General features: G+C 43.3%; 2 protein-coding genes and 1 long non-coding RNA gene across 4 annotated transcripts in view; 2 read left to right on the top strand and 1 right to left on the bottom strand.

Annotated features, from left to right (window-relative positions):
* Nucleotides 1–27,465, top strand: part of SLIT3 (slit guidance ligand 3) — a 413,252-nt gene that overhangs the window by 348,391 nt on the left and 37,396 nt on the right. For both annotated transcript variants that reach the window (XM_082212998.1, XM_082212997.1), the window contains exons 27-29: nt 147–235; nt 16,125–16,264; nt 23,158–23,251. In XM_082212998.1, the coding sequence (XP_082069124.1) occupies nt 147–235; nt 16,125–16,264; nt 23,158–23,251 (323 nt within the window). The remainder of the gene's footprint in view (nt 1–146; nt 236–16,124; nt 16,265–23,157; nt 23,252–27,465) is intronic.
* Nucleotides 2,804–8,687, top strand: LOC309526792 (uncharacterized protein; the record flags this gene model as incomplete). The annotated part of the gene is made up of 2 exons (XM_082213060.1): nt 2,804–6,037; nt 6,959–8,687. The coding sequence occupies one exon, from the start codon at nt 2,804–2,806 to the stop codon at nt 4,391–4,393; it is 1,590 nt and encodes a 529-aa protein (XP_082069186.1). The 3' UTR covers nt 4,394–6,037; nt 6,959–8,687.
* Nucleotides 23,655–26,706, bottom strand: LOC309526812. The gene is made up of 3 exons (XR_014216947.1): nt 26,627–26,706; nt 24,409–24,458; nt 23,655–24,128 (listed from the first exon to the last, which is right to left on the bottom strand). It is a non-coding gene; the product is annotated as an uncharacterized lncRNA (long non-coding RNA).

The raw sequence follows: 27,465 nt of genomic DNA, 5'->3' as shown, positions 1-27,465 counted from the left end.
CTGGATGATCTGTTTCTGAAGTTTGCATCCTTTGTGTCTCTCAATGAGAAAATGCAGGCAAGGGAGATGAGAATCAGCGTCTGCATCAAAGATAAAATAGGAGTAACCATTTTACATGGACTTTTTGTTGTTGTTGTTGTTGTTAGGGTCGAGACTGCAGTACTCCTATTAATGCCTGTATTCAGAATCCCTGCCAGAATGGAGGCACTTGCCATCTTACAGACAATGGATTCAGGTAACTGAAAGCAAATTGTGTTAAAACAAAGATAGTGGATAATGCAACTTAGCTGTCATTATTGTGAAACAGAAAAGGCTATCATACAAAAACGTCCCATAAGATAAAATTGTGTTAGGTCATTGTGGCGATCACACAGGGCCCCCGGACGTTTGACGGTCTATTGACCCTGTGCCACCACTGTGATTGCTTTATTCGCTGCCACCACCCCGTTTCTCACAGGGACACACGGAGTCCAGACAGTTGTTAACATTAACAAATAATCAAGTTTATTTTTAAATGCAGGAACAAGCGTATAGTTTCAGTTAATTTTTCTCTTGTCAGTTTCTTAATCTTAGTTCCTAACAACTCCAAACTGATTATTCCAACTATCTGTCTGACTCAACCTAACAATTCCTCTCACTCTCTCACAAAGCCACTTCCGGGCCTGCCCCAGGAGGTGGGGTTGCGGGCATCACGCCCTTCCCCACGTGAGCGGGGGCTGGTCTCAGCCCCCGCGAGAGCAGGGGAATCCCATCCGGCCACGCCTCCCGGCCAGCCAATCGGCTGGCTGGAGGGGGCGTGGCTTGCCCTATTTAGGGCCGGAGCGGAGGGGGCTCGCCCTCTCTTCTCCGGCTAGCTCCACGTTTCTCCACGTTTCTCCAGCTGATCGCGTCGGAAATCCACTCGCCCTCTTGCTGCCGCGTGGAACTGCATCAGCACAAGCGCTTCGGAGCGCTCCTTCGCCCACCACAGGAGAACCATCTCAGCAGCAATTAGCTTGGGCGGAGTGGCTACCGCGGCTTTCCTTTTAATTTTGAGCTGAAATCACTGGCGGAGAGTTCTTTTCCCCGTATCGGTTTAGCGTACAGCGCTCCTTCGCTCACCAACCGGAGAACCGTTGTTTCAGCAGCCATTAGCCTTGCTGCAGTGACTGCCGCTGCTTTACTTTTGAGCTGAAATCACTGTCGGGGAGTCCTTTTCTCCTTATCGACTTGGCGTGCTCCGTTGCACCGCGAGGTCAGAAAGAGCTGAGATCGCTTGGGGTTGGTTTTTGTTCCTTGGGGGGGGGGGCTTATGCTCGTAGGTCTCCGGCGGCTCGGGGAGTGATCTCTCAGCCCTCCAAGGCAGCGCGCGTCCCGCCAGCCAGCTGACTACCTCCCTCCGGCAACCCTCCTCCTTCGCTCCACCCACGTGGCTCTGCAGAGATTCGGATCAGGTTGTATCTTGTTATGCAATTGAATTTGGCGGGAGGTTTAAGGCACTGATCCTTGGAGCGCGTTGATTCTTTGCTCACTGTGTGGTCGCTTTCCTGCTATTGCGGTTTGTTTCTCTTGCGGGACTTGGTCTAGCACGGGCTTCTATTGTCTATCGCTTGCGTCCGTCTTGTCCGGGAGTCTTCGTCTGTAGCACAACTTTGCCTGGGGGTTTCCTCCGTTGCTAGGCAACGGATAGCCTTCGGCCGCCATCTTTGTTTGCCCACGTGGCCTGGCGGCGGCGGCCATCTTAGGCTAGGCAAACCGGGTGGGATCTAAGCCTGTTGCTAGACTGTCTACCTCACTCCTTCCATAAGTAAATATAGGAGGTATAGAGCAATACCTATTCATTCATTGGGAAAAGGGGGTTAAAGAGCTAGCTAGCAGCACGGCTCACACGATACCGGCAGCACAAGAAGGGGCTGCCCCGGGTGGCGGGGAATATTTACAGAGTGCTTGAAGAGTTTATAAGGCTTATTCCTAATTAGTTATAGGACGTATACTATCCGATAAAGCATTTCAATTGGCTGCTTAGCTTAAGATCTTAGGTGCCCCTTATACAAAGTAAAATAGACCGCTTATTATATTAGCCTACAGTTATCTGGTAATTAAATTCATTTGGTTTATTTGCAGGAGCGTAGAGGGCTCCTAGGGTGCCTTGCTTTGCTTGATAAAACTCCTTGTCTGCAATTATCTTTCAAGTGACCTTGCCTCTCTGTTGCAGTTAAACAAATTATAATTTGGTTCATAGGAAATTAGTCTGATATTACTCTATTGTCTTTGGCTATAGACTGCCGGTAGACATTCTATAATATATAAGGGAAGGCTGGGGATAGCTCACGCATTCACTAATTTCCTCTCCTTTATAATTGCACGTTAATTAAGTTGCTTTATTCCGTTTAAGTTAATTAGAAGTTGGTTCATTGGGCCAACTCATCTATTGGTCGTTACATTTCATTGCTTTACCTGCTCTTAACAATTTTAATTGTGATATAGTTGCAATCATTCAATTCGGCAATCGATAGATAAGCAAATAAATATATAGTTACAGCGATACGAATAGTAATAATACATATACATATATCTAAAGTGCTCTTTGGTGGGTATCCAGGGAGGACAATTCTGGGCGACTGGGTTGAGTGCGGACAATACTGAGCTACGGTGATTGTCTGCTGTTCTACTGGTGGGCAAAGTATCGAACAGGAGCAGTTGTGTGTGTTAACTATCATTCCATTAAAGTTTGCCAGTGCAGACGATACTGAGCTACGCACATTAGCCATACTACGTTGTTGGTGTTTCATTGATCAAGATAAGCAAGAATCTAGATCACATCATGTCCGGTCAAGGTAACCAAGTAAACTCCACCGCAGCTGGGGGGCCTCAGGGGAATCAGGAGGAGCCCCAACCTTTTGTAATCCCAAGTAACCCTCAAGCCTTGGCAGATTTTTTCACAGCGTTTCAGGATTTCTATAGGCATAGATCCTCAGGACAAGGGGCAGCGACACCGGCAGCGCAAGTGACAGCGGCACCAGGGCTGGCTCCAGGGGCACCATCGACAGCGGCACCGGTGGTGGCGGTATCCGCGATGGAGGCACCAAGAGCGTTCACTCAGGATTTCATCCCAGACACACAACCTAACGAGGTGCAACTTCCCGGCACTTCTGCAGCCGCGGTGGCAGCGCTGAAGGCAGCCAAGGAGTCAACACCCCGGCCCAAAAGGAATACCCGGGCACAGCCGACCGGCCCGGCCAAGGCAAAAGGGGCCCCGAGGGGAGGCAGAAAGGGTAAGACTTGCGTTCATTGTCCTGGGGCTACTAATCCGCAAAAGGATCCAGGTGTTCCAAGTCTCTTTCAGAACCCACCACTGCAGACAGCATCAGCCGAGGGCGCCTCAAGTTCTTCTTCCGACGAGGAAGCCCAGGGGGCGCAAGCAGCGCAGCCGGTAGCCGTTCCGGATCAAGCCATTCCTGTGAGCCACTCGGGGAAGAGGAAAGAGAAGAGGAAGCACACCTCAAAGAAGAAGAAGAAGTGTCGGCATTCGGATTCAGAGGATGATTCAGGTACCTCTTCTTCTTCCGATTCAGATAGTGATGCTCCTAGGGAGGAGTATTGGGGCCACGGGGAGGACGTTGTGGGTCTTCCTTTATGGGTCAATGAGAGGAGGGCCAATTCCTACAGGAAATCCTTTAACGGGACCCTCGAATGGAAGGATGGCGCTTTGGTCCAGGATGTTAAAACGTCCACTAATCTGTCTACGGATTTCATCGTAGGCTCTCATTTATCTCCAAGAAAGAGGAATAAGATCCTTAATGGAGAATTTATAGATGTTTTCAGACTGATACCTCCAGCAAAGCTTACAGGTAAAGGGGAGAAGAAGCGCAAGTATGGTAATCGTAGGTACAGGACACCTAGACCCGAACGTACTTTTGACAACTGGCTGGATGGGTTCCAGGTGTTCATGGGCGTCGTCAGCGCGGCTTATCCAAAGCGGGCGATGCACTTGATTGCGTACCTAGCTCATGTCAGGAGGGCACGGGATTTAGCGGGTGATATTGCTGCCCTAAATTATGATGAAGATTTCCGCAGAAATGCATCACTGTTGTCGTCCACGCGCTGGGATCTGAGGGACCAAAATTACTGGTCTGACCACGTGGGTCCCTTCGTGGAGAAGAAGCCCCAGGAGTCGTCGAGACCTTGGAAAACCGCTGCAAAGCAGAGGCGACTCTGCTGGGAGTACAACAAGGGGGTTTGTGCACGGGCTGTCTGTAAGTACAGCCACGAGTGCGAAAAATGCCTAGGTAACCACCCAGCCACTGCCTGCATTAAAGGGAGGCAGCCCTTTCGGGGTGGGAGAGGCGCCCATAACCAGGGACCGAGAGGTGGCCACGGAGCGCCATTCGGACCCCAGGGTGGCAGACAGTAATTTCAGTCTGGGCTTAGCCTGGTCCCCCATCAAGTTGACACCGTTAAAAAACCTTTTAGATCTTTATCCTAACAGGACGGCAGCGCAATACTTATGGGAGGGCTTTAGTACTGGTTTCAGGATCCCAGTAGCCTTTCCCCCCAATTCAGGTGATCCTCCAAACCAAAAATCGGTGAGGGAGATGCCCGAGGTCGCCCAAAAGAAAATTAGTAAGGAAATTAAAGCAGGAAGGGTAGCCGGCCCCTTCCTAGCCCCTCCAATCGAAGGCCTCCATATTTCCCCGTTAGGCATAGTCCCCAAAAAAGCGCCCGGTGAGTATCGCATGATCCACAACCTTTCCTACCCTAAGGGGGGGTCTGTCAATGATGCGATACCACAGGAACTCTGCACAGTTAGGTATGCCACGTTTGACCAAGCGGTGCAGCTCATACGCAAGTTCGGCAAGGGGGCACTGCTGGCAAAATGTGACATTGAGTCGGCCTTTAGACTCCTGCCAGTTCATCCAGAAGATTTTCGGTGGCTTGGCTTCAAATTTGAGGGGGCATATTTTGTAGACAAGGCAATGCCCATGGGCTGCTCTGTGGCCTGCGCAGCCTTTGAGGCATTCAGCACCTTCCTAGACTGGGCGCTTCGCTTTAGAACCGGCGCCAAGGGCGTGTCGCACTACCTGGACGACTTTATCCTCGTGGCCAATAGCAGCCTTAAGTGCTCAGAGCTCCTCGAAGCCTTCATATCATTGGCAGGGGAACTGGGGGTTCCTCTAGCCGCCGACAAAACTGAGGGTCCGGCCACGACAATGGTTTATTTGGGTATCGAGCTGGACACGGTCGCTCAGACCTCAAAGCTTCCCAGGGAAAAACTCATCGCGCTTGGCGACCTGATTCGGCAGCTGCTCCCTCTAAGAAAAGTTACGCTCAGGCAAATCCAGTCTCTGTTAGGTCACTTAAATTTTGCTTGCCGCGTGGTTTCCCCTGGCCGCCCATTCTGCGGCCGCCTCGCGAAATTGTCAGCAGGGCTGCGTTCCCCTCACCATAGAGTACGGCTATCCAAGGAAGTGAAGTCTGACCTGGAAGTCTGGTTGAGGTTCTTGCAGAACTACAACGGCATTTCCCTGTGGCAGGACAACCTGTCGCTGCAGGTTGACTTCCAGGTCCATTCAGATGCTTCGGGCTCTCTGGGGTTTGGTGTTTACTTTAGGGGCCAATGGTGTGCTCAGCGCTGGCCCGCCGACTGGCAAGGGGGGCCCATTACCAGAGACTTAACCTTCCTGGAGTTTTTTCCGATAGTAGTGGCGGTGCACCTGTGGCCGGAAACCTTCAGTAACCATAGGGTGTGCTTCCACACCGACAATCAGGCCGTGGTGGCAGTACTTTCCAGGCAGGTCGCGCGGTCTCCAAGGGTAGGCGTCCTCCTGCGTTCCTTCGTTCTCCGGTGTTTAGAGCTCAACATCCACTTCTCTGCAAAATTTGTGCCTGGTGTAAATAATGACATCGCGGACGCCCTATCTCGCTTTCAGATGGACCGCTTCCGATCGTTGGCACCGGATGCAGAGCTTCTGCCGCAGCCGTTCCCGGAACATCTTTGGAGTCTCGGGGACCAGAGGCATGGGGACCAGAGGCCTGGGAGCCAGAAGTGATTCAGGGAGTAATGGCCTCATTGGCACCTTCCACTTTGAGATCCTATAAGAAGGCTTGGTCAGATTTTTTAAACTTCCGCCGCAAAACCCGAGCCATCAAGAGCAATGCCCCTCCCGTCAAGCCTGAGGTGCTATCGTACCTAGTTTACCTAAGACGTTTGGGCCGCGCCCCCAGAACCCTCAACCTTCAAGCCGCGGCAATCTCATTCTTTTGCAAGGCGGTATTTTCCACAGATCCTTGTGACGATTTTGTTATACGAAGGACGTTAGAGGGTTGGCGCAGGCTACAGCCCCCAAACTGCGATACGAGAAGGCCGATATCATTCGACATTCTCTCCCAAATCCATAAAAAATTGCGTGCAGTATGCTGGTCAAAGTACGAGGCGCGCCTATTTTCAGCGGCATATTCCATTGCCTTTTTTGGAGCTCTGCGCGTGGGTGAGGTAGTTTATGAAGCAGGTTGGCACGGTTCCTCCCGGGGCTTGCTTTTAAGCGATGTTACCTTGTCACGGGAGGACTTGGTAATACGAATACGCAGCTCCAAAACGGACCAGTACGGGAGGGGGGCTTTGGTTCAGCTGATGCCTACTGGCAGGCCTGGCCCATGCCCAGTAAAAGACACGAGGCGCTTTTTATCCTTGAGGGTCACCTCGGCAGGGCCTCTATTGATCCATGCAGATGGTTTACCTTTGACGCGTCACCAGTTCACTCGGGTCATGCGCTTAGCGATAGCAGCATGCGGCATCCCCGCGGCTGATTTTGCAGCACACTCCTTCAGGATCGGAGCAGCCACCACGGCAATGCACTTGGGTCTTACAACAGAAAGGATTAGGGACTTAGGTCGCTGGAAGTCTAATGCGTACAAACGTTATTTGAGAAAGAATTTGTGATAGTGATTGACCATGGCCTTTTATCTCAATTTCCTACAGGTGACATGGGGGCGCGCGTCTGGATTATCGGGCACAGTATTGTGCATTGGGCCAGGGTCCGCGCCATTAATTCCGGTCTCGGGCCATGCCTGGGCTTCCCACCTCACATCACCATTTCCTGGGTCTCCCGGAGGGGAATGCGCTGGGCCGAGATGCTTCCGGCAGTTATGACCAGAGCGGCAGTAGAGGGCCCCCCAGATGCTTTGCTTATACAATTAGGGGAAAATGACCTAGCCTACAGGAAGGCAATTGATTTGCAGTGGCACATTTTTAGCGACTTCGAGGAGCTGAAGGCAGCTTACCCGAATGTCACAATTATTTGGGCCTCGCTGATGGAGAGGCGGGTTTGGAGAGATTGCAGGTGCCCGATAGCTATAAATAGGGCTAGGAAAGCCTTGGATCGGGCGGTGGTGCGTAGAGTGGCAGCCCTGGGGGGGTTGGTCATTAGCCACCCAGGCATTCGTTTCAACATTGAGGCCCTCTACCGGTATGATGGCGTGCATCTTTCGGATGCTGGTAACGATGTTTGGCTGATGGATATTGCTAAGGGGATAAGGGAGTGGATTCAGGCTTGAGAGTATTGGCGGCGAGCGGCTGCTCGGTGGCGGTAGGCATTGGTAAGAAGGGGTTAAGAGGATGTGTGGGGGGGAGGAACGCCATCACCTCCCCCCAGTGAACGAAGGGTGGTCCGTTAAAGGACTCCGGGGGGCGTGGCCCTGTCCGAAGCCTATGGAGGTGTGGGCCAAAGGCACGCCCCAGAGCGGTGACCCGGGGGAGCTCTTAGCCGACGTGCCTCAGCGGGAGACTCCCCCGATCAGTGTTAACCCTTCACCGTGTCTCCAGCAAATGGGCTGGAGCCGGATAGTCGTTAGGACCAATGCCTAAGCCAATGCCTCTCATTCCTGAATTCAATAAAGTTGTGGCCTAATTCGCCCAATTAACCTTAATTTATGGTGTCTCGTGTGTTTATTTATCTTGGTGGGGGGCGGGAACTCGCCACGCAAAGCCACTTCCGGGCCTGCCCCAGGAGGTGGGGTTGCGGGCATCACGCCCTTCCCCACGTGAGCGGGGGCTGGTCTCAGCCCCCGCGAGAGCAGGGGAATCCCATCCGGCCACGCCTCCCGGCCAGCCAATCGGCTGGCTGGAGGGGGCGTGGCTTGCCCTATTTAGGGCCGGAGCGGAGGGGGCTCGCCCTCTCTTCTCCGGCTAGCTCCACGTTTCCCCACCCTCCCTCCCTTTAGTTGGGGCTTTAGGTAGGTCTGACTTTGCTATGGGCTTTGGCCTGTCGCCGCAAGGGGCATGGTAGGAATTTTTCCCAATTGGCAATTTCCAGCCTTTTGGTTTTTCGCCTACCTCGTAGCAACTCGTCACAACTCTTCGGCATTGGCGGTAGGCATTGGTAAGAAGGGGTTAAGAGGATGTGTGGGGGGGAGGAACGCCATCACCTCCCCCCAGTGAACGAAGGGTGGTCCGTTAAAGGACTCCGGGGGGCGTGGCCCTGTCCGAAGCCTATGGAGGTGTGGGCCAAAGGCACGCCCCAGAGCGGTGACCCGGGGGAGCTCTTAGCCGACGTGCCTCAGCGGGAGACTCCCCCGATCAGTGTTAACCCTTCACCGTGTCTCCAGCAAATGGGCTGGAGCCGGATAGTCGTTAGGACCAATGCCTAAGCCAATGCCTCTCATTCCTGAATTCAATAAAGTTGTGGCCTAATTCGCCCAATTAACCTTAATTTATGGTGTCTCGTGTGTTTATTTATCTTGGTGGGGGGCGGGAACTCGCCACGCAATGCAACTCGACCAACCCACTGCCTATTCTTCCCTCTTCCTTCTCCAACTCCCAAACCTCAACTAACTTTCAAAACCTCCCACTCTAACTTTTACTCCCCCCTTGCATTCTCACTGGCCATCACACTCATTTTAACCCTTTCCTTATGACCCATCTAGGAGGCAAACGCCACAGTCATGAACCAAGTAAACCTAAGCATTTTGTTCCATTGTTTTGAATGGGTGTGTTAAGCACATACTTAACTGTCCCATTCAAAACAGTTGGAATCACAATACTTAACTTTCAGCTGGATCATCACCTCAGTTTGATTTTACTGTGACATATTTTCCTTTAAAATGGGCTACCTTGTTATGACAGACTATGTTAGGTTCTTGTTATGGAAAGTGTTTGAACTGGAGATGCTGGTGAAAGTCATTTGTCAAAGTTTTTGATAAAAGTTATGGGGCCTAGCACATTGCACTGCAGTGTACAAGACAAAAGGATGCCATTGCCCTTTTGGGCAAGCTGTTTCCCCCCAAGAACTATTTAAAGAGAAAGGGTTTGGAAATAGGGGGACAGGTGGGTTGGAGCTTGAAGGGCCTTCTGGTGGTTCCCTCACTGCGAGAAGTGAATTTACAGGGAACCAGGGAGAGGGCCTTCTCGGTAGTGGCGCCCAGCCTGTGGAACGCCCTCCTATCAGATGCCAAAGGAATAAACAACTATCTGACGTTTAGAAGACATCTGAAGGCAGCCCTATATCGGGAAATGTTTAATGTCCGATGTTTTACAATTTTTTATATGTGCTGTAAGCCACCTAGAGGGGAATTTGACATCACTAAATTCTGAACTTACTGGCACTGATTTTTTTCTGTTTTATTTCAATTCACTGTGTAGATTCTGCTGGCAGAAGCAGAATTGCCTTCCTAAAACCCTTGTGTGTCAAGATGAGAGACTATTATCTCTCCTGTGCAAAAGAGAAGGCCCCCTTGGAACTTTCTGTTGTGTGGCCTGTGAAAGAGATTATATATTCTATTCACTCCCCCTCTCACCTCCCAGAGAAACATATAAATATATAAGCTCAGCTGCCAAGCTTGTCAAATCTTTGCTCTTGTAGAGGGGATTTTAAGCCAAAGTGTTTCTCCATATGAAATGCCAAGTGATTTAACTCCCAAGTTCCTGTAGTCACAGACAAGAAAATTATCTTTTGAGTAATGGGAAGGTGGTGACATAAGCCAGGAAATTCACCCTGTTATTACTGAAACTCCATCCTCACACCCTTCCTTATCCTGCTGTTTGTAGGTAACATAAGGGGCCTAAACAGCAGGTGATCCCACTACTCCTATCTACTGTTATAACATGCTGCCACAAGAGTGTCAGCAAAGGGCATGGGATAAAATGAAACATTGAATCAAAATCAAATTCAGGTTTTTAGCAGTAAACAGTTTATTCTAAAGTTGTATTTTTCTTCATGTAAATTCCTGGTTTAAGGAACAGCAAACAAAGCTAGATGTACCCATTTCACAGTTTTTATTTGCTTCCTCCAGGAGCAACGGTCTATATTTCTGATATTGTTCTTATCCCACTGGTACATATTTTAACAGTTACATTTTTAGAATGTGTTTTTGTGTTCAGGGCTGTAGGGGTTTATCCCAGCATTGCATTCTGAGATACAGGTGACAATAATATCTAAAATTAATTAACATTAATAAATAGATCAGAATAAATACTGATTTCCAGCTAATATCCGCTTATACACTTCTGTGTCAAAAGTTGCCCAGTGAGAAATGTGGCACAGATATCAGGAAGGTGCTATATTAGTACCATGCTGTTTTTACTAAGAATGAATACAAACCTACCTTCATACCAGCCTTTCATCATTGCTGAAGCCTTAAGAGTATCAGATAAAATCAAACTGCAGAAAAGCATTTTTATGTACTGTTGATATGAATGGGAAAGGTTTAAGCATGTGTTTAACTAATCCATTGAGATATATGTTACTCACAAATATTTAATTTTATTTGGAACTTGCCTACTGTGATGAAGTCTATATAGCTGCTGTGCTGAGTGTACATGTTCAGCTGAAGTGCACCAATGTGCTTTGCATTATTCCAATAATACAAAGTTCACTTAAGTTTTTTTTAACTTAACTGATAGATTTTGCAGTGTTAATGTTCCGCAGTTGATGGATGAGTTTGGTGTTTATGGGCTATTGAGTCTGTCCAGTTGATATGCAGGTGTGTGTAGTTCTTTAGCCAAAGGGCTCTAAAACATTTGCTGTTTTGAACACAACAGCTGATTTGTAAACTGCAGTACATCTGGCCAGCATTCATCTCATTCAAATACTAAATCACTTGATAGAGCATGCTAATATAGTACATTTAATATAGCCAGCCATCTCAAGTTCTGTTAAGATAAAAATATTTTAAAATGTATGTTAAAATAAAAATTCTACTAAGATAAAAATATTTTAAAAGTTTATCATTAAGTTCTGTGCTGTTCTGTGCTAGACTGAGATGCATGTTTCTTAGTGAAAATACAACATTCCTCTGCACCTTAAAGGGTTTAGAGTTTGGCCCAATGAATATGTTTGAAAAGTGCATGGCTACTACAACTTAAACAAAGAGATTGTGTGGTTCCCATTCAGTAGGGAAAATGTGTAAAGAATCTTCAGCCAATTACACTATGGTAACAGAAATACCCTTTCTGGGAAGGAATATGCAGCCATAGTAATTGGTCCTTATTGTGGCTTATGTAGTCAGCAGCTTCCTGAAACCTCCCACTCTAAAGCCTTGTACACACAACTCATTTTTGCCACTATAATTTATGTTATAAATTTCCATAACAAAAAAAAACTACCTGCATCTTTCAAAAATGTCAGACCCCCACCAACATGGTGATTGGTAGCCCTCTTCAATAAAATATAGGACCGCATGATCCAGCTGCTATAACTTTGTAGAACATATAATCACATCCAGGAATGGGGGAGAGAATATTTCTTCCTTAATTTGAGTTGTTAATACAGTGTACCTCGGGTTACAGGCGCTTCAAGTTACATACGCTTCAGGTTACAGACTCCGCTTACCCAGAAATAGTACCTCAGGTTAAGAACATTACTTCAGGATGAGAACAGAAATTGCATGGCAGCGGTGCAGTGGCAGCAGGAGGCCCCATTAGCTAAAGTGGTACCTCAGGTTAAGAACAGTTTCAGGTTAAGAACGGACCTCCAGAATGAATTAAGTTCTTAACCTGAGGTACTACTGTATCGCATATGTACAGGCCTCCAATCTCTTAATTCAGGCATGGGCAAACTTGGCCGTCCAGCTGTTTTGGGACTACAACTTCCATCATCCCTAGCTAACAGGACCAGTGGTCTGGGGTGATGAGAACTGTAGTCCTAAAACAGCTAGAGGACCAAGTTTGGCCATGCCTGTCTTAATTCCTAACCTCTGCTCTAATCAAGTTTCCAACCTCTCTGACTACACATTCAGATTTGATTAATCTTTATGTTTTCTCTGGCAGTAATTTTGCCGTAGCTTATGCTTGCATATGAAATGAAATGTGTCCCTGAGTCTTTTCAGTTCACCAGAAGAACTAGTTTAAGACTAATCCCTGAAGTCTTAGTGTGGCACACAGAAGGAAATGAGTGGTTTGTGTTTAATGCAGTGTAGTCCTCTTGCTTGAGATGCCAGTCAGAACAGACATAATTTTCGCAGTAGCTCTCCCAGCTACATCATTTATTTATTTGATTATTGACACAGGAGCTAGACACATTTATTGAAGGAGCTAGACACATTTAAGTGGCAAAGAAATTCCACAGGCATGGGGCCACAACTGAAAAGGTCCTTTCGCAAAGCCTTGTGCTGTGTATTTCAGGCTGTATTGGGACCACCAGGAAAGCCTCATCTGTACATCTCAAGGCATGGGCAGGTATATATGGGAGCAGGACTTTTAGCACCAAGCCAACCAGATTAACTTTTAAAATGGGGATTACCGGTAAATGCATTCAATCCACTGCCCCATTACCTCCATGGCCACTACATTTTGCATCAATTGCCATTTTCAAAAGCACATTACAATACTACATCTGGAACAAAAAATTGTCTAGATTAATGGCTATCTTTAAGGAATAATTTATACTATACTTAGGTCCTACTATCCACATGCTCGCTATCCAAAAATTCACTTATCCTCACATTAACAATTATGCCCAAATCTTGCTATATGCTCTGCAGATTCACTTATCCAAACAAATGGCTTTCTTACTTCCTTGCTTTGCTGGCCGTCAGCAACCATTTCTGGGCAGAAACAATAGAAGGAGGGGGGAACTAGACTGAATGAATCAGAGAGTAGGAGTGTTGAGACAAATCAGTTTTTTATTTTGTCTTTCTTTTGCTAATTGGCTGCAACCATTGAAAAAGCAGGGAGAGAGATTCAAAAAATCCTAGATTAGAAATATATCCATAGGAAATAATGGTAACCATGGACTCGTTATGTGAACAGTTTCCATGGAACATACTGTGTTCAGAAAGCAGGACCTGCTTGTATTATATTTAAACTACTTAGTGCTTATTTACAGTGGTACCTCGGGTTACAAACTTAATTCATTCAGGAGGTCCGTTCTTAACCCGAAACTGTTCTTAACCTGAGGCACACTTTAGCTAATGGGGCCTCCCGCTGCTGCTGCCGGCATGCGATTTCCGTTCTCATCCTGGGGCAAAGTTCTCAACCCGAGTTACTACTTCCGGGTTAGTGGAGTTTGTAACCCGAAGTGTTTGTAACCCGATGCATTAGTAACCCGAGGTACCAGTGTATTTATTTAGCAGTTAATTAGTCTGGATTAAATAAGTAAATAGGCGCTCATTACATATGCCAATAAATAATACTTCTAGTTTCAAAAGTTCTCTCTTCTTTTTCTGTCTTTTTTTAAACAAAGATATGGTTCCTGAGTTTATAACTATAGCTTGAATGTTGTATGCTAATGATGGAAATGCATATTGTTTGAACAGTGTTGTGTTATTGCCAGTCCTTATTAGTAGTATACTGTTTATTGTAAACATCACCTGTTCTAGTCAGAATGTGGCATACAGAAATAGACAATAAAAGAAGCTAGTACAGGCTTCTCATTTTTCTTTTCTTTTCAAATGAAAGAATGAATCTGTGCTCCCAAACTGAGACCTTGTGTGCCAAGTTGCAGCCTAGAGCACATTTTTATGGCTGAGTTATAAAGCCCTGAAAAATGGGGTTTTGTAATGGAAACGGGAGACATGATGAATGGATCACTTTATTTAATTAGAGTTCTTTTATCCTACTCCCCCCATCCCCTTTCTTGGCTACAAAAGATGCTGTGCCAGCTCTTCCTGTCTTCCCTTATCTGCCTCATGTGATCCTGAGTATCACCAAAGGGTCAGAAAGAGGACGTTTTTTATTGGTACTAATGAGGTAAAAGACAGGCAAAGAAAATATTTCATACTGATTTAGTGTGCTTTAAGTAGAATTGATTCAAGCAGTTTGTTTTCAGTCATCCCTTCTAAAGATATATCCCTGTCCCTTCCAGCTATTATGACCTATGAGTGGTGAGTGTGGGATGAGAAGTGTCAGGAGCTGTTCTGCACAATCAGTTCAAATTGCTTTTATGGTTCTTTTATTATTTGGGGGGCATATGGTCTGCAAGTATCCAAGTTTTGTGTTGTCATGCTGTATAGTTGTGTACTACTTTGTCCTTATACTTTAAAAAGAAAAGTTGCTCCTTTGGCTCAGGAGAGACCACTTGTCCCTTTTTTGTTGTTCATGAATATGAAATAAGCAGATACTTTTGACTCAGCAATGTTGACTTCTACAAAATTGCCTGCCTCTGCTTTTTATTCTTTGTTTGTTCCTTTATCCAGCTACATATTTTATTTAGGGTTTTCCCACCTCAGGCTTTTTGCATAGGAAGCACACAGACTCCAGTGTACACAACACATACTGTAGCTTTCAAGATCAGGGATTACTAAATTTGGCCTCAGATCTTGCTGAATTAAAGCTCCCATCGTTACCGGCCATTGAGCATTCTGGCTGGGAGTGATGGGAAGAACGTTTGAAAGGCCATATGTTACCCTCTCCTGTCCTAGAATATACTCAAGTGATGGGCTGCATTTTTTTAATGCTTCCGCATCATAAGAAGGGGTAGTTCTCACACATTTGAGGGCAAAGGAGGGCAACTTACCGGTACTTGTTACTTTTCTACATATTGTGTGAGGGAGGGTTTCTGTGAATCTACCCTCTTAATTGCATTTTTAATTTTTAAAAAAAAAAATTAAAAAATTTAAATTGTGGTATGTATAATTACAAACAAATTTCATGCTTCTTATAGTGAAACTGTGGTATGTGGATATTTTTATATATAAAGAAGTGAACTGCTTAAAATGTTCCAGAAATCACATATTTAAAACATTGCTGTCTTTTTTTGTTGTGTTGCCTGTTACTGGTGAGCTGCTATAGACTTGAGTTAGAAAATAAATAAAACATAATTCAGTATTATTCCTGTTCTCAGTTATTACACAAACATGCATTCACAGTCACATGTAAAAAGATGTAATTAATGGTGGCTACTAATCATACAATTTTTATTGTTTTTTAAAGTATTTTTACCTCACTTTTAACTCACTTTTCAGCCTAAATAGGCTCCCCGACCAAGCAGATTACTAAAACAGCTCTCTCTAGTATTGTTACACACCACCACAATCTCTGAGCTGTGGTACCAGGGGTACCAGGCACACTCACCAGAGTCTGTGTTTTCTTTTGTACAATAAGGGACAGCAGAGACTTTGGTTTATGATTTATGGTTTATTTACACATATATACAAGCTGAGCCTAGATAGAGTGCAGAGCATTACATTCCAAAGGGGTCCTGTTTCTTCCATTGCTGCAGCCTCCGATTCAAAGAGAGCCCAAACACTGACTCTCTCTGCAGCATAAAACAGCCTGCCTCCTGCTCTTCCCTCTTACAATTCAGCTTGCAAAACAGACACCTTTTTCCCTGTTCACTTACCTCATCGCCCACTGCAATTCTGCCCCTCCCTCCTGAATCTCTGGCCTTTTATATCTGCTTTACCCATTTCTGTCCGGTCCAGAGAGTCTCTGTTATTGGCTTTCCGACATACGGCCAGCAAATAATTTTGAAGCCTGGCTTATAGCCAGGTTTTCAGATGTGGTTATTAGGAACCTTCAGTGCTGGATATTGCTGGATTCTGTCAATAGTTCATATTGGGGACCTTTCATGGGTGCCAACCCTCTTCGTTCAATACTGATGACCTTTAGTGGTCAACACGTGCAAAACTAGTTTGTGCTGTTTATGCTACCAACTTATTTCAGTCTGAAATGTAAATTAGTCTTTCTGTCTTGTTTACTCTTCTATTAAAAGTTGTTCCTGCCCTATTGGATTTGAGGGTGAAAAATGTGAAAGTAATCCAGATGACTGTGAAGATAATGATTGCGAGAACAACTCAACTTGCATGGATGGAGTAAACAATTATGCCTGCCTCTGCCTCCCTAATTATACAGGTAAGCAAATATATAAGGTATTTGCCCAAGGATCTAAGAATACAAGCCACCAAATCATAACTGCTTATATTCACTGTGCAGTGGTAAGAAAATATCTACGCTCTTATAAACCATGAAAATGTGAACTGGTCTTGCTACTCTCTGAGCATCAGACACTTAGTGAAAGGCTCCTTGTAAGCTGGAGTGTATTACATATCATGGGATTTAATAAGTATCAGGTTTGAGCGGCTTGGTAAGTAAATCTAAAATTTCCCAAACTCTTAAAATGTTGTTTGGGGCCCTTTTGGGATGCTTTTGTAAATGGTTGGCTGGGAAAAAAACCTTACACTTGAACGAAAACTAATTGTGGCTTTTAACCATCTTTCTGCCAGAAACTTGCTGGAGCTCCAAGAGGAGAAGTTAGTAACTGATGCTTTGAGTCAGTAGTTATTTTTGTGTTATATCTAATTTTTATCCATTTAGTTTTACTTTATAGTTTTGCTTTCTATATATAAAGGATAAAAAAATTGAAACAAACAAAACAGCATCTTTCCTCTCATCTTGAAATAAGCAAAATGGTGTTTTCAAGCATTTGATGTGAGATGGGGATACTGCATCTCAACAGACTCGCTGGAAATAATTTTGAACAGGGGCTTAGGATGGGATTTCAGCGTTGATAGTGGCTTTCATTGAGTTACTTCTGTCTCTGCTCAGAATAGCTCAAATCTAAAGCTCTTGGCACAAAAAGTCAGTCTGCGGGGAAGATTTTCAGTCATCTTCCACTTAAGTCTATAACAAAGCTCACTGGGGTTTGTTTACCTGCTTGCATGTTTGTCTTCATTATTTCAAGTGTGCTGCTCAGAAATGAATGGATATTTAGGTTCAGAGATTATTGCTTTCTATTTCAAGAAAATCTATTTTGATCATACTAGGGAAACAGAATTTTATTACTGCCTTGTGACTTGTGTGCAGCTTAGAGCTATTTCCTGTACTGATTCTCAAAAGAGTTTTGAATTCATTTGTATATTCTTTGTATAGTTGTATATTTGATTTTTTTCCTCCCAAAAGAGAGTGATTGTAGAAGTGTCTTGGAATTTAGATGAAATACACTAAAGGTTGGATAATATAGCTTGGAAAAGAGAAAGTAAGGTATAATTCAGTGAAATATGAAACCTACATTGTCTAAAAGCAGTATGTAGGTTAATTTTGCACATAATCTAGGAAGGCTTCCCCCCATTACAGCTGAGCATGATCACACAGCTGAATAAAAATAGGGTCAAATACTGTTTCAACCTTATTTAAAAATATTACAGCTGAACAATTTTACCACCAGTAATATCTGAAGTGGTACCAATTCAGTTCTCAGGGAATTATGTCATCCTTACAAGCATGGCTGGTTTCTCATGCCTAAAAGTTAAGAATGGTCTGGCAGTTTGTAGGTTTCTTCTGGAGTATATTGCCATTTGATAGACAGATGCTAAAATTACTGCAAAATTCCACTGGAAGAATCTCTTTTTGGCTTAAACATGGTCAAGATTTTATCCCTAGTGACTAAATATGAAACCAATAAAAATGCCTTTGATATAAAAAACCTCTTCTGTTACTTAATCTTTTAGTCTGTGTTGAGTTCTTGTTTTGTTACTTTTTGTGACCTTGTTTGATTATGGAAATACCTTGGAAAGATTATGTGCCTAGAAGTGGCACACCCTTTACTTTGCAGTGTAACCTCCACATGCAGCTGCTGGGTGACCTTGGGCCAGTCACACTTCTCTGAGTCTCTCAGCCTCACTCACCTCACAGAGTGTTTGTTGTGGGGGAGGAAGGGAAAGGAGATTGTTAGCCGCTTTGAGACTCCGTAGGGTAGTGATAAAGCGGGATATCAAATCCAAACTCTTCTTCTATATCAAATCCAAATCATAATATAGTAGTAATGTACCCTAAATAATGATTTTTGGCTTCATAACCCAGTAGTGGGTTTCCCTGAAGCATTTTGCTTGCTTTGGGCTGCAGGACTACATGAACTCTGGGTCTGATGTAGCAGAGCTGCTTTAATGCTTTTATGTGGCAACATTGCCCACTGCATATACATTGCTAAAGGAAAAAAACCTTGCCAAAGATTGTTTCCACAAGTCCTAGTAAATATATGAACGTGGTGCCTACTGTTTTGCAACTTTATGCTATTTTTTTCTTTAGGTGGTTGCAAATGTTAGCCAATTGTATAATGCTCATTTTATTCCTGCCTTTTTGGGGCGGGGAGTTGCCTTTCAATATCCCCCCCCCCCAGCTTTGGGCTCTGCACAAGATGTTTCTGAATAAAGCTGAAAATATTTTCCATGTCCTATTTCTTATTATAATTAATATTAAAAACAAATGTAAGGAGTGTCCTATATTCAGGCAATGGAAATACAGAACATATGGTATTTGGCTTTACCTTAACCAATCAGCTATTAAAATTGGAAGGAAATTTGGTTTTTTAAAAAAGTTGTTGGTACACCCAGTAGTTTCCCCTTCCACTGAACAAGTTAACAATATGATTCAGATTATGGGTTTAAAACATTGAATGTGGCATGAAACAAATGGCATGTATTCTGATGTGGTAATTCCATTGTGGTAAATTGGCAAAATAATTAAATGAAACCAGCTCCATGGAGATTGTTTCTATGTTAGCTTGTTGTTTAGCTGCCTTAGTTCTGGAGTCATAGGAGGTCAGGATGAGTCAGTACAGTGGTACCTTGGGTTACATACGCTTCAGGTTAAGAACGTTGCTTCAGGATGAGAACAGAAATCGTGCTCTGGCGTCGCGGCAGCAGCAGGAGGTACCAAAGTGGTGCTTCAGGTTAAGAACAGTTTCAGGTTAAGAACGGACCTCCGGAACGAATTAAGTACTTAACCCGAGGTACCACTGTATTAACATATTGTTACATGTCACCCCAATCTCTGAACAGCACGAGATTCCAGGGGTTGCAGGCTCGCTTTAACCCAGAGTCTATGTTTCTGAACAATGAGGCACAACAGAGCTTCTGGTGTCTTCATGATATATGGCTTATTTACACATATATGCAACTGGAGTCTACTGGGAAAGGTTCTCCAGCTTTACATTCCAAGAGTTTCTGACTTCTCCCATAGTCATAGCACTGGATTCAAAGCAGACCTCAGCATCCTGCTTTTTTGACCTTTGTGCTTTCAGTTCCAACATCCACCTTGTACCACCATCCCAGCTTACAGGGATTTGGTGGCAACCAGATTCTGACGTACGGGTGGAGACTCTTAAATAAAAAAATAAGACAAAGCAGCGCTAAAGGATCCTAGTGTGCAACTAGGAATGTCATTCACACATTAATCCAGTGCATGATAACGTTTGTTACATATATTATTTTAAATTTAAGCTACTTTAAACTGTTTTAATGTTGTAACCTGCTCTGGAACATTAGGGTGAAGAGTGGTTGTTGTTGCATTAAAAAATGCAAAATATGAAAATATTAGTACATTAGGGGATGCTAGCACATGCCAAAATATAATTTTGTATGTCAAGTAAATTACATTTTAGGTTTCTTGTTCAGTTTGGTATGGTACTGAAAAAGATACTTTTTATTTCAAGCAATGCAATTAAAAAAACTTTTATGACACATGAGGCAAAGAATTAGCCCAGAGGCAGAGAATTCTGTTTTAAAAAATGTATTACACAGTATTTTGTAATTTTCAAAGCTTTACAAATAAAATATAATGATGAAAAAATGGAGGTGATAATAATAAATTAAAAAATTCTAGCTTATATGTTTTAGTTTACATGCAAAAGTTGAGATGAGGAAATGTGATGTCATTGAGAAGTGATTCAGGAACAAGAATTAAGCTTCATGCTGTGAATCTGTAGGTTTAATATTCATGTGCCCAAATTACCCCACAGTTCCATGTGGATAAGCACATTGGAGACGATGTGGTAAGCAGCTCAGTTACTGTGGAAATGATAGAAGTAAGGTTAGATTTCTTGCTTATTGCATAATTAAAATGGCAGATTTAGGTCTTGTAGTTGGGCAGAGCAAGGAACTAGATGGTAGCTCATATCTTTTATATATCAGGAAGAAGCTTTCTTGTAGAGGCATAGGGATGACATATGGTCTGGGAAAATACAAAATTCTTAAGATTTTCTTTCAGAAATTACTTTTGGGCTTGACAAATTTGAGGAGTAAGTAGCACTGCTTTAATTTTGCTAAAAGTCATTTTTCTAAAAGTGTATTAGTTGGCTACTAAATATGACATTGAGACTACAATCTTCTACCTACTTGGAAGGAAGCTTCATTGAATCAATGGGTATAGAATTGTGTTCTTAATTACACTTGAATTTATTATAGTGATTTCCAGCCTGGTGTGGGCTCAGGGAATAAATGATATCAGTGGAGAAAAATGATGGCATATAATTTAATTATTTATCTGAACCTGCCTCTTTATTCTTTAAATGAAGATTTCAAATGTAGGAGAGATTGGTCATGGCCCAGTAGTTCTGTCTGTTAGTGAAGGATGACTTGTTGAATAAAATTAAGCTTCATATGTTTGGCCAACAGACAAAATATAAGATATTTACTACAACTCATTGGTACTAGAAAAATTCAATTTCAGTTTTAGCAAAGTTCTCAGTTTCATAATAAGTTGTGAGATCCTTAAAACTATTAGAAGGCCTGGGCCATTATTGACAGGTGCCAATTCTTGGTAAAATGGTTCTACCACTTTGTAGCTGTGATGCTCTGAAAATTGCCTGGATTCCCCAGTCTCCAAACATTTGTTTTAGTATTTGAATGCAGTTCCATTATAACAAATCTGCAATGCCAGCATAAATTCATGCTTTGTGGTCCCCCCCCCATGTGCTTAGACAATATAAATAATTATTATTGCCGAAGCATCCAACATAACTAGGTGCTGTACACAAGATAATATGCACTGTCCTGATTTAGAAAAGAAAACTCTCTGGTTTGGCATTCTCTGCAGAACTGAACAGGTGTCAGCTGGATTTATAACTGTTCCAGTATACCCCAAACTGATTTCCCCTCTTTTGTAAGAAAATCCCAGGTTGATATGCAATAGGCCTAGCACTTTGGAGTGTCTGCTGGGAACAGCAGCAAGTTATGAAAGTGGTTGAGTTGTGCTGTAACTATACACAACCATATACTTTTTGAATACTCATTTGGTCATTCCCCTGAATCTGACTTGAGTTAACACTGCTCCCCTCCCTTCAAGCAAGGTGAGTGCCATAAATTATTTATAGTTAGGGGAACCCCATGTGGTTCTGACTTTGTTCAATTCCTTTTGGCATCATTTACAACAGACACTTAGCACAGGCTTGTGAGTGTACAGTGCTTTAGCCATAAGTACTAGTAATATTGTAGGATGTTATTGTTTGGTTTTTCCCTCCAGTAATGAGTTTTGCCATTAAGCTGAATATATAGCAAAATATGGAATTGACTCTGATCTGTTTGCATATTTACAGCTTCATTTTTGCCAGTGGAAGCTTTTGTTGTGGCTATTTAGAGACAGTTATGTGTTTGAAATGCATGTTGGGCTATCTACATATATAGGACTTATCTGTGCAATTTTACATTGTGGCTCAGACTGCTCAGTAGACTTCTGGAACAAATATGTTATAAGGGTTTAATAAACCAGATATTACATATACAAAAAGGGTTTTGCATCCTCCATGGGCAATATCTCAAGTCTAAGTTACAGAAGTGTAACCAAATAGGGCTGGATTTGAACATTGTGGATCTGTTCATTATTAGTAGTTAAAAATACAAAATTAGACCTTAGACTGAACAGGTAATAACTAAAACCAGCTGAACTATTCCTTGCCCTTGAGGGCCATATTACCTAGAAGACAGTATATTATTTGGGTTCAGGAGGTTCTGTGCTCTTTTAGTAGATGTTTATAAATCATATGAAGTCTTCAATCTGTTTAGCATTACAAAATAGACTATTTTTACCATTTTGAATAAACTTACAATATTCTTGCAGGAAAAATAAAACATTGGCTCTAAATGAAAGTTAGTGCTTTGTTCAAAACATTTTTGCAGCAATAATGTTACTCCACATGTTAATAAATGAGTCACTAGTTCTCTTTGCTGCTGGATCCAGGGACCTTGTCATGTGGTCAAGTACCAGTTAAAGCTTAATGTTGTGCCAAAGCAAGGAACAGTGTATGTGATATTACTCTCTATCCTGTTGTAAAACCTGTTCACTGAAATGGATATAATTATTGGTGTGAGGTAGTGAGCTGCTCCAAATCCCGAGGGCAGCTGTGGCAGTGTGTTGCAACAAAAACAACTTACTTTTGTGGCACCTTGGGCAAACAGGTTTATTGTGGCCTGATAACACTTCATCAGATGCCTCTTCATCTTGTCCAGAAAGGCTTAGGCCACAATAAAGGCTCATCCATGCTTACTGTTGCTCTGACTTCCATGCATGTCTGGACATTCCAGGTTCATGTTTGACAGCTTATTGTTTTGCCCCAGCTTTCCCCCCACAAAAGCCCACTCTTTACAGCTGCATTGGAGCAAACGCAATCCACTGAAACCCCAAATTGCTGTTTGCTCCAATTCAGCGACAAAGATTGGGTTTTCACAAGGAAAGCACTGAAGAAGAAGAAAATATCACTCTGACATAGAGCTTTAGAGAGCGAACTGCACCTTGAAAGCACAGAGGAACAGTAAGTGTGGATAAGCCCTTAATCTGTGCCTCAAGATTCAGCTTGTTCAACAGTTTGTGGGTTCACTTTTCTTTGGTCCGCACACCATCAGACCTTTGCATTAATCTGTTATTCTTCAATGGCCATTTGTCCCTAAACCTTTTTCCACGATAGTTCAAGAAAATCAACCAATGTCTCACATCAGAGTTGTTTTTAAAGCCCTCTTAATTTGTTTCTACCCCAGGGGAGCTATGTGATGAGGTGATCAACCACTGTGTCCCAGAGCTAAATCCTTGCAAACATGACTCCAAATGTATCTCTTTTGACAAAGAATACAGGTAAGCAAACACATATTGATAGTTTCAGAATGGGCCATTGTAAACTACATGGGGGAGCATGTATCCTAATTAACAAAATTCCCTTGAGTGTTGTTTTCGAGAAATGCCTATGGAATTCCACATGTGAGGATGAAGTGAAAAGAGGAGTCTGCACTTTGATCCTGCTTTTTCCAATTTAATTTGACACGGAATCTCCTTTACAGTCATTCTCATCTCACCACTCTTGGTGCTGCCAATGTTGCCTTTTATATCATTGTAGCCACCGAATCTCTCCATCTCTGGACTTATTCACACTTAACTTTTGTCCACATTTTCCACGCCCAGTCAGCACTTTCAAGCTCTGTGTCAGAGCACTCTTGTTTGTTTTCTCCGGACAGAATGCATCTGAAGAACAGCATCTCCGGACAGAATGCATCTGAAGAACAGCATCAGGAAATGGAACTGTTCTCACCTGAAAGGTGTTTCTCAGAGGTGTTAAACACATGGTGTGGTGGGTAAAGCCTCCATCTTGTTTCAGAAGTCAGATAACACATATGTTTGTCCATTCCTTGTTTCCCTCCTCCTTTTGACCAGTCCATTTTATGACAAGCTATACAAACCTGAGGAGGAGTAGAAGAATTGGGAGTGCACACACATTCCTGCTCTGAGTCAAGACAAGAAATTGATCCAGAGGAGGAGGAGAGCAAGTAACAGACAAAGATCTGTGTTTCCTGTCTTTGAGCATTAGAGGGCAGCATGCATAACCTACCATGCCATGTACTCACTGCTGTTGGAGAACAATGGTGGCTGGGGAAATAGCAAATTCAGTATTCTTAGTTTTGGAACAAGATGCATTTGAGCATAGCAGGCATCGAATCAAAGGCAAACCGAAGGTAATCTAGATTGAAATATAGTTAGAGAGATGGAAATAAATTTCCAAAAATAATGGCACAACTCTAAAGCGAGGTCCACAAAAACTAGCTTTGGAATTCCACAGTAGCACTTAACAGAGAATCTTGAACTATAATCCTCTTCAAAGCGAAGAAAGAATGGTAAGTTAAATATTACCGTTTCAATTATCCCTGCATAGCATGATGTCACCATTTATGGAGATAAAGGAAATCTGGTAATTAGTTTCTACTGTGATTAGTAGTTACTTGGGGGAGGGGAATACTTACTCAGCAGTAACAAAACAAATGCAGTAACACAAGGTGGGGAAAATCAGCACCTAGGGAAGTGAAAGCAATAATTTGAAGTATTTTGCTGCACTAACATATTTTGGATCACTTTTAGCTGTGATTATTGAAAGGGGGCATTTAAATATATATATATATAATTGCCCCCTCTACATAATTAATTGCAATTTGTTCATTTTTATTTTAAGAATTTCTGTGTCATTCTCCGCAAAAATGTCCAGAGCCGTATATACAGTTAACTAACTGAATTCATCTCTCACAGAAATAAACCTGTTGTTCCAATTGCCCAGAATGTACGTATTAGAGTATTGTTATAAATAATCTTTATTATTCTGGAGCTTGGAATTACTACCTGACAGAATAAAGCACTGATTTAATACAGCTCTTCCAAGAAAAGTGGTGGTTCTATCATTACTGTGATAGCCAATACACATCATAAAAGTGATCCATAGCAGCTTTGAATAGGGACCTGCACATCGTTCATTATTACATCACTTTATATTAGGACAAGAGGGATCGATAAAGCAACAGGATTAAATGCTGCTATTTCCTCCCATAGCATCTTATGATGGATACCGTTTGCATGCCAGTGTGCCTGAAGCATTGCTGAGCTGTTTTGCTATATATTTGCTACATTTTTGAGAAAGAATAGTCCCAGATCTCCAACTTGCTTTTTTTGTGTTCCAGAGATGATTAATTACAGAATTATTGTTCTGAACGGCAATAGAATTCTGAATTAGTGCCTTCAGACAATTGTTCCTGATTTCTAATGTTTTGTAGATGTTTATGTGATGTGAATGAGTGCAGGATCAGGTATATAGGCTGTGGATGGAGATTATAATGGAGAGCTGATGGTGTACAAACTTGTCAAAAGAGCATGAAATCATTAGATTGTGAGGTAAGCCAAAAGAAAGAGAAAAGAGATACACTATTCATAGGAAAATGGGGAATAATGATAAGTGCTCTCAGACATGCTGAAAAGGCAGGTCCTTAGGGAGGATTTAGCAGAAGGTTTTAGTGTTCCACCAAATAGTTCCAGGTAGCACCTTCACAAAGGCTGCTGAGTTCAGAAAATGCAGAGGGAGAATTGCATGCTGTTGAAAACCTATAGGTTACCTGATTTTTTAACACATGTTCCCTAGGTATTCATTTCATTTTTATTTATTCTTTCATTATTTAAAATTATAAGCCACATTTCCAGTTTAAAAATTCCAAGGTGACTTGCAATAACATTAAAATTAAAAAAAAATGAAATTACAGGAAATAAAACAGCAATAGAGGTGGTAGAAGAACCGAGACGGCTCTGGTCGCCCTAACAGATGATCTCCGCAGGCAGCTGGATCGAGGCGGGTCGGGGCTGCTGATTCTTCTAGATCTGTCAGCAGCCTTTGACACGAACTCCTGGACCACCGCCTTGCCGACGTGGGGGATCCAGGGCACAGTCCTTCAATGGCTGCGCTCGTTTCTCTCTGGTGGCGCTTGGGGGGGGAATTGTCATCGTGCCACTCCTTGGTGTGTGGAGTGCCTCAGGGTGCGATTCTCTCTCCGATGCTTTTTAACATCTTTATGTGCCCCCTCGCCCAGCTTGTCCGGAGTTTTGGGCTGGGTTGCCATCAGTATGCTGATGACACCCAACTCTATCTGTTGATGGATGGCCATCCTGACTCGGCCCCAGACACACTGACCAGATGTCTGGAAGCGGTTGAAGTTAAATCCTTCGAAGACAGAGGTCCTCTGGCTGGGGCGGGACGATATGGGATTGAGGGGACACCTCCCATCTCTTGCGGGGGTGCAATTAGTGCCAGCACCGTCCGTTAAGAGTTTGGGTGTAATCTTCGATACCTCCCTCTCCATGGAGGCGCAGATTACAGCTATAACAAAGGCGGCATTTTTTCATCTCCGCCAAGCTAAGCAGTTGGCCCCTTATCTCTCTCGCTCTGACCTAGCCACTGTGATCCATGCGACGGTCACCTCCAGACTGGATTATTGTAACTCGCTCTACGTGGGGCTGCCCTTGAGACTGACCCAGAAACTCCAGCGGGTGCAGAATGCCGCGGCGAGACTCCTTATGGGGTCTTCGCTGCGAGATCACATTCACCCGGTACTATACCAGCTGCACTGGCTCCCGGTGGAGTACAGGATCAGGTTTAAGGTGCTGGTTTTAACCTTTAAAGCCCTATACGGCCTAGTAACAACTTACCTGCAATGAGGGGAGTAGAAGAGCTAATATCTGAGCCAGCCTTATGCTTCCCTGTTGATCAAATCAAGCAAGTGCTTATGCTCTGTAATAATAGTTAATATTTTGTAATAGCAATTAATAACTTGTAACTGGAGTAGTGTGTTTCCTTGCACATTCAAAAAGGAGAAGACCAACTACTTTTGTTGCTGGTCACTTTAAAGACCATGTCTCTGGTTTAAGTGGTTACTTAAACATAGAAAAGGCATAATAAAAAAAGAACAGACTAGGCCATCAATTTGCATAAAATTAGCACATACTGATTTTTATTATTTGAATGTATAGATGCAAATTTAGAAATAATTATGATAATCAGAAATATATTACATCTCACCATAGTAGGGGAAACTGTGACCTGTGTTATCTCTCAGGCTGCTGCTGTCCAGGTTCTAACTGTTGAGAGGCAACTTCAAGCCCTTGCTCTTCCTTCAAGTGGTTCTTTATCTTTAAACCAGACTTTGACCCAATGGTCCTTCAAATAGGGAACAGGACCACCCTACCTTGATTACAACCTATCCTGTGAAAGTGAGCACAATTCATACAGCTTCAAATGCTTACGGTGTCTGCATATAAAACAAGTCTGATTCTGAAATATGTAGGGTCTTAACTTGCTTTGGGCTACAGGAATGGAAGTGTATAAAACTACCTTCGTGTATCATTATATAACATACAGATGCAAACTACAAATTTAGAAATTAGTAATCCAGATACATTGAAAGACTAGAAATCTGTTTCCCCTGGGTACTATTTAAACACCCATGAAACATAAGATGAATCAGTTTCCATATCTATAGATTGTCTAG

Source organism: Podarcis vaucheri (assembly GCF_965113315.1).
Source record: "Podarcis vaucheri genome assembly, chromosome: 2".
Taxonomy (NCBI): Eukaryota; Metazoa; Chordata; class Lepidosauria; order Squamata; family Lacertidae; genus Podarcis; species Podarcis vaucheri.
This window is presented reverse-complemented; position numbering and strand designations above follow the sequence as displayed.